The sequence below is a fragment of the Balearica regulorum genome, chromosome 6 (assembly GCF_011004875.1).
Source record: "Balearica regulorum gibbericeps isolate bBalReg1 chromosome 6, bBalReg1.pri, whole genome shotgun sequence".
Lineage (NCBI taxonomy): Eukaryota > Metazoa > Chordata > Aves > Gruiformes > Gruidae > Balearica > Balearica regulorum.
In genome coordinates, this window is record NC_046189.1 from 22342701 (window position 1) to 22358380 (window position 15680).

Below are 15680 nucleotides of genomic sequence, written 5' to 3' on the forward strand. Positions count from 1 at the left end.
TAGTAAAATTCAATATCCCTGAAAAAAAGCAATATCCTTTTATATATACACATGCACAAAAAAGAGCATAGCAAAGAAAATATATGTAGGTTTGCTTAAGACTCATCAAATTTGATCATTTGCCTAATTGAATTTCCCATACATCTTCACCTCACTGTCATGGTATAGTAGCTTCTTATTTTTAATTAATTTTCATACATGTGAGACTTAGATGGTTATTGAGACTTAGTTATTTCACCTGGCTTCTTTAGTATGCTGAAAACTTTATTCAAGTTATTCAAACAGCACTATGAAATGTACCATAGTACAGAGAACATTGAAAATAATATTGTAAAAATTCATTGTTATGTTATTGAATACAGAGTAGTAAGAGTAGATGTGTTGTTTCTAACTCTGAGAAATATGAAGATAAATATACTATGTCTGTATGGGAAACACACTTCCTCAGTACTGAGGGTTTGTTGCTGCATGGTTTGGGTCTAAGCTTGACCATTATTTTTGTAAACATAAAAGAAACATTTTTTAGTTTCCTCTAGAAAATATAAACAATGTGTTCATGCTTTTCTTTTTCAGCTGAGTGAGCTCAAGCTCAAAACCTCAAACTTCTACCTGTAAAATAATATAGGACTAGATTTGATACAATTTGGTGGAGAAGGTATTGGAGCAGCAATCTGTTTACATGTCAAATGTAGAAAATGAAGTAATGAGATGTATTGTTTCTAAAATGACATAAATATGATCCTGATGCTTTTCTTTGTATACATATTAAAAATATATTTTAAAAGATAATTTAAAAATTATTCTTGCTAATTCAACCATATTCCATAAGAATATATTAATGTTTATATTAGAATCATGTTGTTACTGGCTTGTTTCTGGACCCAGGAGTTTCCTTCTAGTGCTGTGCTACTAGACAGTCAGTGGTATGTAGCAGTTGTCTGTAGTATTTCATTTGTAACATGCTTTTTCTGGCCTACTTGATGGAGAGTGTCTCCATTCAGGCTTACATGCACAGTATAGCCTTGTTGGATTAGAAGCCTATTTCTTAATAGGAAGCTGGGGAAACGGGGTTTTGTGTTGGTCTTTATTTTTTACTGTTGGTGGATTTTTTTTAATGTTGGGGTTTTTTTTGGGGGGGGGGTGGAAAGTTTCAGGAGGACCTTTGTGGAGGTTTTTTGGGGGGGGCTTGTGTGTCAGTGTTAGTTTCTTCAGGATTCACATTCTTTCTTGCTTTCTGATTTGATTTGTTATTACCTCTTAGTTCGTAATACAGAAGCCATCAAGATTGCAGAAAAGAGGGGGAGAACATTTAAGTCATTAAACCAATCCATCTGTCTTCATAATTTTTTTTGCTCCATTTCTTTCTTGGATAAACTGATTTCCATGAGGTAACGATATAAGTGGCACCACTTTGCTCCACAGTGCTACAGTTTGTATATTTGCAGTGCTTTAAAAAAAATCATGACAAAAAAATATGGTCACTGAACTGTAACTCAAGATGTGTTTAATAGGTGTGGGGTTTTTTCCAAGCATGGGTTGTGATTAGGTTGCCAGGGTAAATCATTAAAAGGAGAGATTCCTGTTATGTGTTGGAAAATAAGCTTTTTCTGGTTTATGTTAACACTGAGATGTGCTGCAGTCATTGGCTATGGTGTCTCTAGAGAGAAATACTGGAGTTCATCTCAGCCCTTAGGATACCACTTAAGGCTTGCTGAATAAACCAGTGGAATATGAACATGCAAGCAGAAAGATTGGTTTTCATTCTGATAACGTCTGTAACAACTCAGAAAAACTGCCATAAGGCCGTAGTGGTATTTGGTAAAATGAACAGTCATGAACTTATACATATTACAGACTTCTAAAGAGTAACTTTAGCCTAAATGCATAGACAGACATAACAGCTAGTGACGTTTTTCAAGTACATGTTTGATAACAAGTAATTTCTGCAGACATTGTATTTGTTACCTTCTGAGTCTACATACATAAAGTTGACTAGAAAACTATTTTTAAAGTTTTGTAAAGTCTTTCTCCAGGTAATAAGAACATCCTCCAGAAGACTAGCTGAACATTATGGATATATTTGTCTTATTCTCTAAGAGTGTCTCCTCCTCCTTCTTGTTGACATGTTAGTTTCTGCCTGTTTTGTTTCTGCAGATAGTAATCAAAACATGAAGTTGCATAAGTATTTCTTAAACTGCCAAGTATGCCCCTACATGGTGGGGGGTAGGCATGGTGGACTGGTCAGCAGTGTGTAAATGTGCTGAAAAACCTGTATCGTATTTAGCCCATAAAGGGCAGCACTGTGTTTGGTTTTAAGGCAGAAGTTGTTCTAATGGCTGTAGATCTTGCTCTCTTGTCTCTTCAGGCTCTAAAAGAGTTTGTGCAACCATCTAACCATTCTAGATAATAACTGTGTGTAGACTGATTATATATAGCTGCATATATATAAACTGTAGTTTGCATCACTCAGTACAGAAAAGGCAGATTTTAAGTAAGTGCAGTCATCAGACTCTCTTACAACACATATAGTATTGGTTAATATAACATATGGGTGAGTTTGGGGTTTTTTTTTGGGGGGGGGATGACAACAACCTACTATTTAACTTAATACTGCTACCACCTTGGTGTAGAAGAAAGCCCCTGCTAGTAAGAACTTTCCTTGACTTAAATAAATTGATAGACACGGTTGTTTGCACTAAGGAAATCCTTGTGAATTTTCAGCTTACAAATAAGAAGCAGATAGTACCCCCCTCCCTGTTTTATTTCTGAAAAATGGAGTTGTAAGCTCAGTAAATGACCTAGGAGTACTTTTTGAGAGACAGCTGGTTCTCAGTCCAAGCGTGGCTGGGCAGATCTTCAGGGTCACTGGTACTATGGATTTGAGAAGAGTTTGCTGGAGAGGGCTAAACAACAATCAGAGCTTTCATTTGAGAATGGTGAATCACTCTAAAATGTCATGGATGAAATTACTCATTTTTTAATAAATAAAGAAGATCTGGCATTCTCGAGCTTTCTGTTCCAGAAGAAAAACACTCCTGTGTTTTCCTAAAGTGCTTTGTGGCTGACATGAAAAATGTCTGATTTCTATAGCTATTTATTAGGAAATTTCTCATCTCTTTACTAGCCTGTGCAAAGATCCCTTTTTTGTGTCTTTTATTGTGGTAAAGAGTATTTGAGAAGGACTCAGAAGCTGTTGTAGCTCAGCTGAAAAAGGAGGGATTTGAAGTCTGTGCATACCCTTGAGTGGCTAATTTAGTTTCTGCTGGCATATTGTTAAAAAATAGAAGATTTCCTTAACTAATTTTAAGTTGACCTAAAAGTTGACCTAGAAGAGGCAGATTTCTGGGGTTTGTGGTGTCATGTGTTAATTAACTTCAGAGCTGTTACTTGTTCATGAAGTGTATGTCATAAATTTTTTTTCTTCCCAGCACACCCCTACTGATCAGAAAAAAAGTTGTGTCTTTAGCCAACTCTCACCTCCTGGGTAGAACAGGCTCAGTCTGTGACATTTTCGGTGATAGACAGCAAATGGAGCAACTCATCTAAATCCGCTTCAGGTTTTTTCCTCTTGAGAGTTAGGCCTCACAGCACCCTGACCAGAATTCACAATATTTCTTTACTGGGTGTCTGCAGCACTACCCATTTTGGTGAGGGGGGATGCAGCAGCACCCCTGTGAGGAGAGGCTGGGGCTGCCTCATGGTGGAAACAGCCAGTTCCAGCTGGCTCCAGCTGACCCGCTGCAGGGCACAGCTGAGCCCCTCAGACAAGATGGTGGCACCTGTGGGAAAACACATCCAGGACAGGGGAAAACACCATGTGAATGTGAGGGAAAAAGTGTAAGAAAGAGCCCTGCAAATACCAAAGTGAGTGAAGAAGGAGTGGCAGGAGGGGTCCAGGTGCTGGGGCAAAGATTCCCTTGGAAGCCTGTGGGACAGGCCATGGTGAAGCAGGTATTTCCCTGCAGCCCATGGAGGACCCTGCCTGAGCAGACATCCACACTGCAGCCTGTGGAGGACACCATGCTGGAGCAGGTGGATATTCCTTGAAGGAACTGTGGCATGTGGAGAGCCCTTATTGGAGCAGTGGAAAAATGTGAGGAGGAAGGAGCGGCAGAGAGGAACTGCAGTGGTCTGACCCCAGCTCCCATTCCCCCTGTGCCACTCAGGGAGGAGGAGGTACAGGAGTTGAGAATGAAGGAGTGAAGTTGAGCCTGGAAAAAAGGGGCAAGAGGGGGAAGTTATTTTAGGTTTTTGTCTTTGTTTCTTACCATCCAAATCTATTTTAATTAGCAATAAATTATTTTTCCCCAAGTCTGTTTTACCTGTGACAGTAACTGGTAAGTGATCTCCCTGTCTTTATCTCAACATGTGCTTTTTCACTTCATTTTCCACCACCCCACTTGAGGAGGGGGAGTGGGAGAGCAGCTGGCTGGGAGTCTGGCAGCAGGCCAAGGTCAACCCACCACAAGGTTGTGTTCACAAAGGCTGCAACACTTACAGTGTCAGCAAGTGGGGCTGGATTCCATTGTGTCTCTGTTTATAATACTGGTTTATTCTGAAGAAATTGTGCCCATGGGTGTTACCTGCTCTCTCATTGTAGAAAATAGAAACCTAGAAAGAAGTGATCTATCGAAAACTTACTGTTTGTTGTAATTTAATCAATTTATTATTTGTAGGTCTTTTGAAAATACATCTGGCCACAGAGTTCTGTGACTTTGAGGAGAGTATGCCATGTTTTTTGTATAAATCTAAAGCCCTTCATCCATCTTAACTTCCTTAATTATGGAGCATAGTACCACCAAAGTTACAATTAAAAATCAGGAAGATGCAAGTCAGGAAACGCAAAAAGGGAAAGACTAAACTTCAGCCCAGTTGCTTTCTGCTTGTGCATGTGGCTTTAAATAGAGAACGTGTTTATGTAGTACCTGTCTAATAGTATAATAAACATAAGTTTAGCAGGCGTAGTGTAAGCCACCAGATGGAGAGTGTTGCCATTAGAAATGAAAAGAGGAATAGACAGGGCACCTTTTTTACTTCTGCTTTTGTAATATTAAGTTGTAAGGTTTTTTTGAAGTTACTGTCCCAAGCTGATGTATAAATCTACATGTTAGAACTTGTAACCATTGACCGCATTATATAGGTGTGTTAAAGAATGTATTTCTTACTTTTTCATAATAAGGTGTGTTTTAACTTAATATTTAGGCTAGGGAAAGTGAGAGTGTTTTTCCTTTTCTCTTGTTGTGAGGTTTGTATTAACTTGAGTTGACAAACTATATGCAAATTTGATTTCTTTTTTTTCTCTGTTTTTTTTCTTTACCTCCTAACTGGTATCTATTTGCCTTGTTGCTTTAGGAAAGCTAAGGTACCTAGTTTTCTATTAAGTATTTGGCAATTAAATTAAAACAATTTGTGCTACAGTGTTTTAGAATTGGAAAAGAGGCAGATAATGACTATGTCAAAAGCTTTTATTTGAGGATTTTTGTTGCTGTTGCCATCTATTTTCTGTTTCTTTTTTTCTCATGTTCTCCTAGGACCTTCTTGCGGAAGAACCTAAAAGCATTTAAAGTTTGCAGAATGAAAAGATGGCACAGGCAATGCTGGTACCACCAGAATCTGACAGCTTCTTCTATTTCACCAAAGAATCTCTTGCAGCTATTGAAAAACGTATTGCTGATGAAAAGTCTCGTGGTGACAAAGATGAGCATAAAGATAATGAAGAAAATCACCCAAAGCCAAGTAATGACTTGGAGGCTGGAAAGACACTGCCATTTATTTACGGTGATATTCCTCCAGGAATGGTGTCTGAGCCCCTGGAGGACCTGGATCCATATTATATCAATAAAAAAGTAAGTGTTTTATATTAAGATTGTAATTAGGACACTCCTGTTGAACTATAAAGTGGTAAATGCTCTGGTGTGGAGGTAGTCAGAAGCCCTGGTTGAAAGTTATATGCCATGTGTGCTATCATGTTAATTATTTTGGATACAATTTTAGTGTTAAAACCTGCTTATTTCTGGATATTAGCCTTTTAGGAGAATAATCATAAGATGTACATTAAATTAAGATTTCATTAGATGACAGTTTCATTGTATCACCTAGGTATAATCAAAAATGGTTGCGTAAAAGGTACTAGCAATGCACAGGCAATAAAGGCAGTAAAGCCACTAAAAGTCAAGGTCTCAGGGGCTGTTTTAAAGTGCTGAAGTGGTTAAATCGTTGCTCGTAAGTGTCCAAAAATGGTTAATTAGGTGCTTTGTTCTGCATTGCCAACTTTAATCTGAAGTGCAAATAACATAGCTGGATTAATTTTTAATATTAAAAATGACATTTTTAAAATGATATTTTTAATGTAATTACATAATCCTGGAAAATGCTGAAATGCAGGTTTTGCTTAAGAGCACAGAGGCAAAGTATGTATGATGTTCGGTTTTCATTGCTTATGTGAAAATTTAGAATCTGGTATTTGCATGTATAATTCTACTGAAAATAAATTCGTCTACTTCCATCTGTGTAAGTGCAGCCTCTACTTAGGGCAAACTTAGTAACATTTATCCTTAATTTCCTATATCCTATTCTCCCCCCCCCCCCCTTTTTTTTTAAAGACATTTATAGTATTGAATAAAGGGAAGACAATCTTCAGGTTCAGTGCCACACCTGCCTTGTACCTTTTATCTCCTTTCAATATTATTAGAAGAATAGCTATTAAGATTTTGGTTCATTCATATCCTTTTCAAGTTGTTTGTTAAAAATTACTGCTGGTCTTTTTTAATATTTAATAACACTGGGGTTTTGGTTTAGTGTTTAAATGTGTTTCTGCCCTTAATTCTTTTGAAATGAATCAGAGCTGAGGTTTGTCACTTTGAGTCGTTGATTAAATTCAGAGGAAGAAATACACAGCATGTATACCTAGATTACAGAGTTAGAGTTACAGCCATCATCATTGCGAAACTTCTTTGCATTATTTATGACATTGATGGTAACCTGATTTGCATCATATACGTTGTAAGCATTCTATAGCCTGGTTAATTCCTCATGTTTTATGTGATTCAAATTCAGCATTAATAAAGAGTGCGTTCCTTAACTACAGTCAACATTGTTCAGCATGCTCATTATGCTGACTATTTTGACAAACTGTGTATTTATGACCTGGACTAACCTTCCAGATTGGACAAAGAATGTAGAGTAAGTATACTTAGCTAATAATTTTTTACGTGGTTTAAAAATTAAAAGCTAAATTAAGAGTTAGATCATGTAGTTTTACTTAGTGTTGTGTGTGATACCAGTATTCTCTTTTGTCTAGCTTGGAGTTTGATCCTAGCTGCAACTCAAAGCAGCATAGACCTTCAAGCTCTAGGGAGGGAGGAAGGAAGCTGTGATACTGTTAACCTTTTTCTCTAAACAAAACTGTGATTAATACTTTTGTTCAGAATGTTTGTACAACTAACGTTTTTATGCATTTTCCCTCTTGAGCTGTTCCTTTCACATATGTATTAAAAAAAAAAAAAAAAGGGAAAAAAGGAAGAAAATAGCTATTCAACCTGAAACTACTGCTTTTCAGTCTGGAAGCCCCTATGAAGCACCTTCATTTTGTGCAACAAAATGTAAAAATGGGACACATACCCTCTTTAAAGAAAATACCTCTGCTGTGGATTATTGTTTGATATTCTCAATTCTACCTGGTTAGCCATCAAGTAACTTTAGTAAACACTGGGTTTCACTTACTCATGGATTTTATTTCTGACGTGGCAAACATGCCGAAATTTTTATTTGAGCAAAATTATTTTCTTCATCTTAGTCATTATTATTTGTGCTGAAATTTCAAAATCTTATATGCCAGAAACTGTAAAAATATGTTTCGGATAAATAAATAAATCCAATTATCTTGCAGAAGAATGGTGGGAAAACAGTCATAGTTTATGTGAGTTTGTAACTGCTATTACAGTACATGTACTAATCACTGGTTTTGAGTGATTTTTCCTTTGTGGTGTTGCATCACTGAATGACAATCTTTAACTTTTGCTTGGATGGTTTTTAATAGGTACACTTTCACTGGAATTTATACTTTTGAATTTCTGGTAAAAATCCTTGCAAGAGGCTTCTGTATAAATGATTTTACGTGCCTTCGTGACCCCTGGAACTGGCTTGATTTTGTTGTCATTTCCTTTGCGTAAGTATATAATTTTTTTTAAAAGTAAAATATCAGTTAGAAATTTTTTTGAACCTGTAATAATTTGTTTGGGTTATTTTAGCTCATTTATAATGAATTCTAGTTGAATTGTGTTTCAGCTTTTTCTGTTTTAATATTTTACACTGATGTATCACACAGCAGAATTTGTGGACTATCCCACAGTACGAAAGAGAAGGTACCATTGAACAATCAATTTTAAATAGTATTTAGACAATAAAATCAGAGGAATCCATTTTACTTTTAATTTACATTCAATGGAAATACTTAAAGGTGTGTTTCTTAGGGAAAACTTCATTGCAACAGGAAAATATGAACGCAAATCTTTAAGTTAAAGTTACCCCTTCAAAAAAAAAAATAGTCTGGATTACAGGTCCAGGTAAGTAGTATACATTCTGCCTTAATTCTGAATAACTGTGATTTAATCCTACAGGTATATAACAGAATTTGTAAACCTAGGCAATGTTTCAGCTCTTCGAACTTTCAGAGTATTGAGAGCTTTGAAAACTATTTCTGTAATCCCAGGTAAGAAGTAACTGTGTAAAATGGTAGGCCCTCTACATCACCTCTGTTTAATTTTGTGTGTGCTGTCATTGTGTTTGTGTGTGGAATCCCTCACTACAGATATGTGACAGAGTTTGTGGACTTGGGCAATGTCTCAGCGTTGAGAACATTCAGAGTTCTCCGAGCTTTGAAAACAATATCAGTCATTCCAGGTGAGAGCGAGGTTAAACACTGAGGCTGACTGAAATTCCAGAGAAGCTGAAACAGATTTTTAACAGAAGCATCCAAGTTTTAGTCATAAATTTGATTCCTTTTTCTAATTCTCTAATACACTCAGCCTCAGAGTTTAATGCATTCTTGCATGAGAAATTGAATTACATAGCCTGTATATATTTCCATTTCATGATGTCAAATTTTCCCTCCCACATTAAGGGTCAAAATTAATTATCTTTTCATTTTTCTCGTACTAATGTGAATGTTACTATTTATCAAAGACATTTGGGATTGAAAATTTCAGTCTGTTGTAAAAGTTGAATCCCTGACAAAGACAAAGGAATAAGATAAAAAAGAGCAGCATGGGAATTGCATGATGTATTTATTGCCTTAAGATGCCTATCTTCACCAAACCCTACCTCCAGTTGAATAGCATGCAATAGAATGCAATCATTAAAATTTCTATTATAATGCAATTGTGTTCTGGTTTTGTTTGCTGTTATAGAACCAATATATTGTGTTTTGGACTAGAACACTAGTAAAGGTTTGGAGCAAGAGGCATCAAGAAGAAAATAAAATGAACAATTTTCTTTACAAGTATTTACATGTATAGAGAGCATGAATAAAAAGTTACTTCTTCATTTGAAGAGCAGGTGCTTTGGAATGTGTACCATTCAATCCCATTCATATTTTCAAATTAATTTGTTAGGAACTATGAGACTTATTGGTAACTTTTTTCCTTTGGAATATATTTTAAGACTATTTTTGTGAAGCTGTGCATGATATTTAATAGTGTATTGGAGTTGTTCACGTTCGCATTTCATCTTGGGTAAATATTTAATATTACAATAAAAATCTGCCTCTGCAGGCTTGAAGACTATTGTTGGAGCCTTAATTCAGTCTGTGAAGAAGCTCTCAGATGTAATGATTTTGACTGTGTTTTGCCTGAGTGTATTCGCACTAATTGGACTGCAGCTGTTCATGGGCAATTTGAAGAATAAATGCTTATTATGGCCATCAGAAAATTCAACGTTTTTTGAAAAATACCTAGCTCCGTATTTTAATGGTACAGAGTTTGATTGGAAGGCATACATTGAGAATGAAAGTAAGATATACTCTTGTAACTTGCTAAAATTTTTGTGTATAAACACACACACACCTTTTAATTGGCAAAAATTTGATTAATTTTTATGTGTGAGTTTGTGCTGGAAGTGGATTTACATGGTAAATTAATTTGCTCAGTAATTAATTGGAAAAGTAGTATATTTAAGTAAAAAGAAATGGGTAGAATAATGGATGCTAGCTTTCCTCCTCACTGACCCAAAAGTAAAAGAAAATCCAGTTCTTACAGGCTGAGTTTTGATGAGTCATATTTCCTTCCTTTCTTAAAAATGGACATTAAAGTTCTCTGCTGTTTTCTATATTTTCAGATTTTCTTTCTGTACTTCTGAATTGTTAAAGTACTGGAAATTCTGTGACTGCGTTTACATTTTCTGTGCAATATATCATTTTAGCTAGTTTATTTGCCTAAGAAGGGATGTGCAAATGGAGTGGTGATAGTGCTTTGTGTGCAATTTTGCCTTATAGAGAGGATTCACAAGTGTTCTACACTTCGAATATAGTGTATAGATTCTCTTTTTCCGTTTCCCACTAAGTAGCAATCTAAAAGACAGAACTAAAATCATTGATATGTCAGTTGCTTCCTGTGCTACAGCTGTTGACTTTGCTGGGAGTCTCTACAGAGTGCTGATGCAGGCAAGGCAGCTTGTCTAGTTGTGGTCGTATTCATCCTTTTTCGTATAAGCTCTTCTTCATCATTTGTATGTGTCAGTCACAGTTTAATTCCACTGGGCTCAGTTGTGGGCCCTCCCAGTATTTCAGCATGTCATATGCTGGTTGGTTGTAACTGAATGTGATACCCTTTAGTGACATCTGTGCATTTTCATTGATTAAGGAACAAGGCCAGATTCACTTTTTGAAAAGATATGCACAGATCTTGGATCCACATATCAAAGTATTGGCACCTGGCATTTAGATCAGTATCTGAACATTTAGAGTTTTGGCCAGCTCTAAATGTATTATGGAAGTAATAGAATTATAATTTTTCTAACATTGTATAAGTACTGTTCTCCTAAGTTCTTGAATGGTAGGATTTTGGCATCACTAAATTTGATTTAAGTGTTTGGTTTAGAATTCTTCTATCATCAGATATTCTTCATCCCATGGGCTGTTTCTGACTATTTCAATACTGCAATAGTGTTTTACCCCATGAAAACCAAAGTCTTTTGTCAGCTTGAAAGGTACATTGAGGATATTAATTGAGGATGACAGAAGATTAATTTAGTCAGGATAAAAGTTTTTCCACATCTCAGTGCCTGGCTATCCTTATGGTGAAGAGTTTCTCTTTATAGTCAGAGCCTCTGTTGTTTCAAATTATGCCCATTGTCTGAAATTCTCTTGCCACACACCAGTGAGAAGAACCTGACTCTGTCCCCTTGGTAAACTCCTTGTAGTTGCTGGATGGTTTCTACCAAGTCCCCCTACAACCTTCCCTTCTTGAGGCTGAACAATGCCAGGTCCCCCAGCCTCTGCTCACAGGGTGAATGTTCCAGCCCTCTCATGAGCTTGGTCACCCTCTGCTGAACTTGCTCCACTTTATCAGTGTCTTCCTTGCACTGGGGAGGCCAAACCTGGACACAATGTTCTCTGCAGCCTAATGAGCACTGAGCTGAAGGGGGATAGTCACTTCCCTCGCTCTGCTAGCTGTGCTTCTGTTCTTGCAGCCCAGGAGGCTGTTGCCTTTCTTGGCTGCCAGGGCACACTGCTGGCTCACCTTCACCTTGCTGTCTGTCTGCCAAGACCCCCAGTGCCTTTTTGGTGGAGTTGCTCCCCAGCTGGTCAGCTCCCAGCCTGTACCATTGCAAGGGGCTCTTCCTTCCCAGGTACAAACTCTGTGTTTGTCTTTGCTGAATTTTCTGTGTCTCCTGACAGACCATTGCTCCAGCCTGCCTAGGTCCCCCTAAGTGACATCTGTCCTCACTCATATCAACTTCTTCCCAATTTGTTACCATCTTTCTATCTATATTTTTTCTTCTTCTTTTCTTTTCTTTAAGGACAGCACAGTTGTTAATCGTTAATAACAAAATATATTCCTTTATTTCTGAAGGCTACCACCTTAAAAGAAAAATTCTGTAAAGTTGTTTATAGTCCAGCAGCTGTTATAACATTGTCATTGGAACATCCATCTTCCTTTTAAATCCTACCTTCCTATTTCAGTCAAAGGATGTGCTAGTTAATGTTGCTCCGACTTTGAAACTGTTAGCCACCCATTGTAAATAGTTCCATTTTAAATAAGATAGACTTCAATTGTCTGATTACAGTCTACCTACTGAATAAGAGAAGGAGTTTTAAGCTTTGTGGTCTTTCATTTATTGAACATCAAATTTTGGGAGGATATTCAGTGTTTGCTGTGGCTCAAGGAGAGAATATGCAAGTTATGTTGTTCTATGATTTTATTTTTATATTGTGTTTTTATTTTATTCTTTAATTTTGCAACTTTACTTACCAGTATGGATATGCCAGTATTTGAACCCATTATTGGGAAAACATGAATGGGAAATTTTGAACATTATAACTTGAACATAGGTTCATCCTCACAAAAACCCCAAACAACTCCTTCCATTTATAATCATGTCACTTCCTATTTTTTCTTTAGGTCATTTCTATCGCATAGAAGGACAAAAGGATTATCTACTTTGTGGCAATAGCTCAGATGCAGGGTAAGATACACTGAAAATTACATACTACCTATCTAATCAAAGTGTAAAAAATATCACTCTAAACTTAAGAAGCTAATTTAGCTACCTGACTTCTCAATCAATAATACGTGGTCATGGTTCATAGTAAGTAAACATTTGAATGAGTAAAAATGTTTACTTTTAAAAGCTCTTACATAACTCAAAAATTCCCTTTCAGCAGGTAGATGTTCCATTATCAATGACTTAAGAACATACTTCTTTACCATGGGTTTGATGCCATTTCTCATCTCTAAAACAGGTGTGGGGCACTGGGACTTATGACCAACTTTTGGGAAGACATCTTTAGGATTCTTCTGTCTGTGGACTGCGTGCTTGGCACTGTCTTGCTCTCTCTTTGTGACAATTCTTTGTAACAAAATCGCGTAATTCTATATTCTAATGATTTATCAGTCTATCCCTTGGTTTTGGTTGATTACATTGTTAAAAAAGATACACTTAAATCTTTTTTTTATAAACATTTTCTATATATATTTAAGAAATATCAAATAATTTTATGTGTGTGTGTAAACACGCATCAAATATATATGCATGTATATGAAAAGAAATCTCTATAGTATTTTTCTATAGAGGTTTTGGAGGCAAGAACCTCTTCTGCTCTTCAGGAATGGAATCATAATTGAAACAGTGTGCCTACAGTTGATAGCAAGATTGGATCACCTACTATCAAAACTGATATGTACAGTTTCAGGAGATAAAAGTATCACTATGATGGTTATTTCCTGCTGAGGAATTTGTAGAATTTGTTAATTTGACTTACTCAAAAACCTTAAGAATCCAAGAAATCTGGTGTGCCAACCCTGCTGACAGAAAAAGTTCAGCATAAAATATGTATGCTGACTTTCTTTTTTTTTTTGCATGGAAGTATTCACATAGTGGAGTTTGTGTTAAGTACGTACCTCTTCAATGGAAACAGTGTATCTACAGAGGTAATACCAAACTGTTGGGAATAAGTTTTATTTGATGGGTAATGGTGAAGGAAGGTAGGAAGAAAGATTTTTGTTTACTTGTTTGCTCTTTTCTAGCTTTTTGTTCTTTTTTTTTTTTTAAAAAGAACACTTTTCATTTCCTCAGTAATTTTCAAATGTTGTAAGCCACAAATAGCAACCCCCTTCACAGATTAAATCTAATGAACCTTCCTTAGAACTTTGAGGTACAATAATTTAGAAACAGTTTCAGTGTTACATGATTTTTTTGTTAATATGCATTGCATTGCTTTTTTTTTCTTTTCTTTTCTTTTTCCTCCTAGTAAATGTCCAGAAGAGTTTATCTGTGTGAAAGCTGGTAGAAACCCCAACTATGGATATACTAGCTTTGACACATTCAGTTGGGCTTTCTTGTCACTGTTTCGACTGATGACACAGGACTACTGGGAAAATCTTTATCAGCTGGTAAGTGTATTGTTAAAATTGTGATTAGTGTTATATTGGCTCCAAATCAAACATGGAAGTCCATTCATATTTATATCACATACCATTGGTATTAGCAATTGAAAGTGAACGAAAGGAAGCAAATTCAGTTGCAGAATTAAGCAGATATGAGCACTTACTACAGAATCTCATATGATGTCTGAAGAGTCACATGAGGGGTTTTTGATCCTTTATTTAATTTTTGCAGTGTATATTTCATTTTGTGCCTCATGATAAGATCTTTTTGTAAAAAACTTAATATTGAGTTTAAATTGTAAAAATGCCGTGACAGCAAAATCTGAATCATAATTTCTGTACTTTGAATCCTATTTTTGATCACTAAGAATGCATGTCTTAATATAAATTACTTTTCTTACTGTAGCTTTTCATTATATGGTATGTGAAAATATGTTAATTATAATATCATATTTTAATTATTTAATCAATTTTGCCATTTTTAATTATTTTCATTATTTCAAGGAGAAAGCATGCTAATACATGGTAAGCATACTAAGCATCCAACCTGTGATGTGTGATACATTAATTACTCTGATCCCACATCCTTTTCAAGATTATTAGGCATTAGATGAGGTTCATTTCAAAGCAGCGTGATCCTTAAACATAGTTTTCACATACAAGAATGCTCCCTTTATTTTGATTACTTTGTCATTCGGAAAGCTTGTATGATCTTATTACAGAAGGAAAAACAACTCAATAATAGTTTTGCGATTTTTAAATTCAGTAAATGCTTATGAACTGCAGAACTGATGAGTGTTTTCACCAGATGGATCATTTGTCTTCTCCTATAGACGCTACGAGCTGTTGGCAAAACATACATGATATTTTTTGTTCTGGTCATTTTTCTGGGTTCCTTCTATTTGATTAACTTGATTTTGGCTGTGGTTGCCATGGCCTATGAAGAACAAAATCAAGCAACTATGGTTGAAGCAGAACAGAGGGAGGCAGACTTGCAGCAGATGCTTGAACAGCTGAGGAAGCAGCAAGAGGAAGCTCAGGTATTTTCTGACAAGAGTTTGAGCTTTAGTATATTCCTTTGCATGTTATTTGTTCAAAACAAAACCAGTAAATAAATTAACATATTAAAAATGCCATTCTTTGACATAGCTCACAAGTATTTTAGACTGCTTTCTCTATGGCTTTTTATTGCTTTTTAAATGTTTAAAGTGTTAATGAATTTCTGAACTGAGAACAAAAACTACTCCCAAATCAGAATAATAGTTTTAAAATAAATATTTCTTATCTAGGGGTAGTATCTAGTAACCTGTCATGATGACTTTCAAAATTCTCAGCTTAGAAATAATTGCAATACTTGTGAAATACTTGTTAAGCCTTGATTAGAGTTTAAAATATTTTAATCCATAAATTTCTGACTAATTTTTGCTAGTTGTGTTACCCCCAGTGGAAGTTATACCCCAAGGTTTTTTCCTAAGAGCAGCTTAAGGAAGCTGTTACTTACAATAACAGTTAAAATTAGTTTACTAAATTAACACAGACTGAAGCATGACTCTGTTTAGCTTTTTTTTTTTTTTTTTT

The 15680-nt window shown here is 35.8% G+C and overlaps 1 protein-coding gene across 1 annotated transcript in view; it reads left to right on the forward strand.

Moving 5' to 3' along the window:
* Positions 1-15680, forward strand: part of LOC104640061 (sodium channel protein type 2 subunit alpha-like) — a 75917-nt gene that overhangs the window by 22835 nt on the left and 37402 nt on the right. Inside the window, exons 2-10 of the mRNA XM_075756757.1 lie at positions 5532-5846; positions 6603-6721; positions 7093-7182; positions 8039-8167; positions 8619-8710; positions 9771-10007; positions 12618-12681; positions 13967-14108; positions 14936-15142. Coding sequence (XP_075612872.1) covers positions 5583-5846; positions 6603-6721; positions 7093-7182; positions 8039-8167; positions 8619-8710; positions 9771-10007; positions 12618-12681; positions 13967-14108; positions 14936-15142 — 1344 coding nt within the window. The 5' untranslated portion in view covers positions 5532-5582. The remainder of the gene's footprint in view (positions 1-5531; positions 5847-6602; positions 6722-7092; positions 7183-8038; positions 8168-8618; positions 8711-9770; positions 10008-12617; positions 12682-13966; positions 14109-14935; positions 15143-15680) is intronic.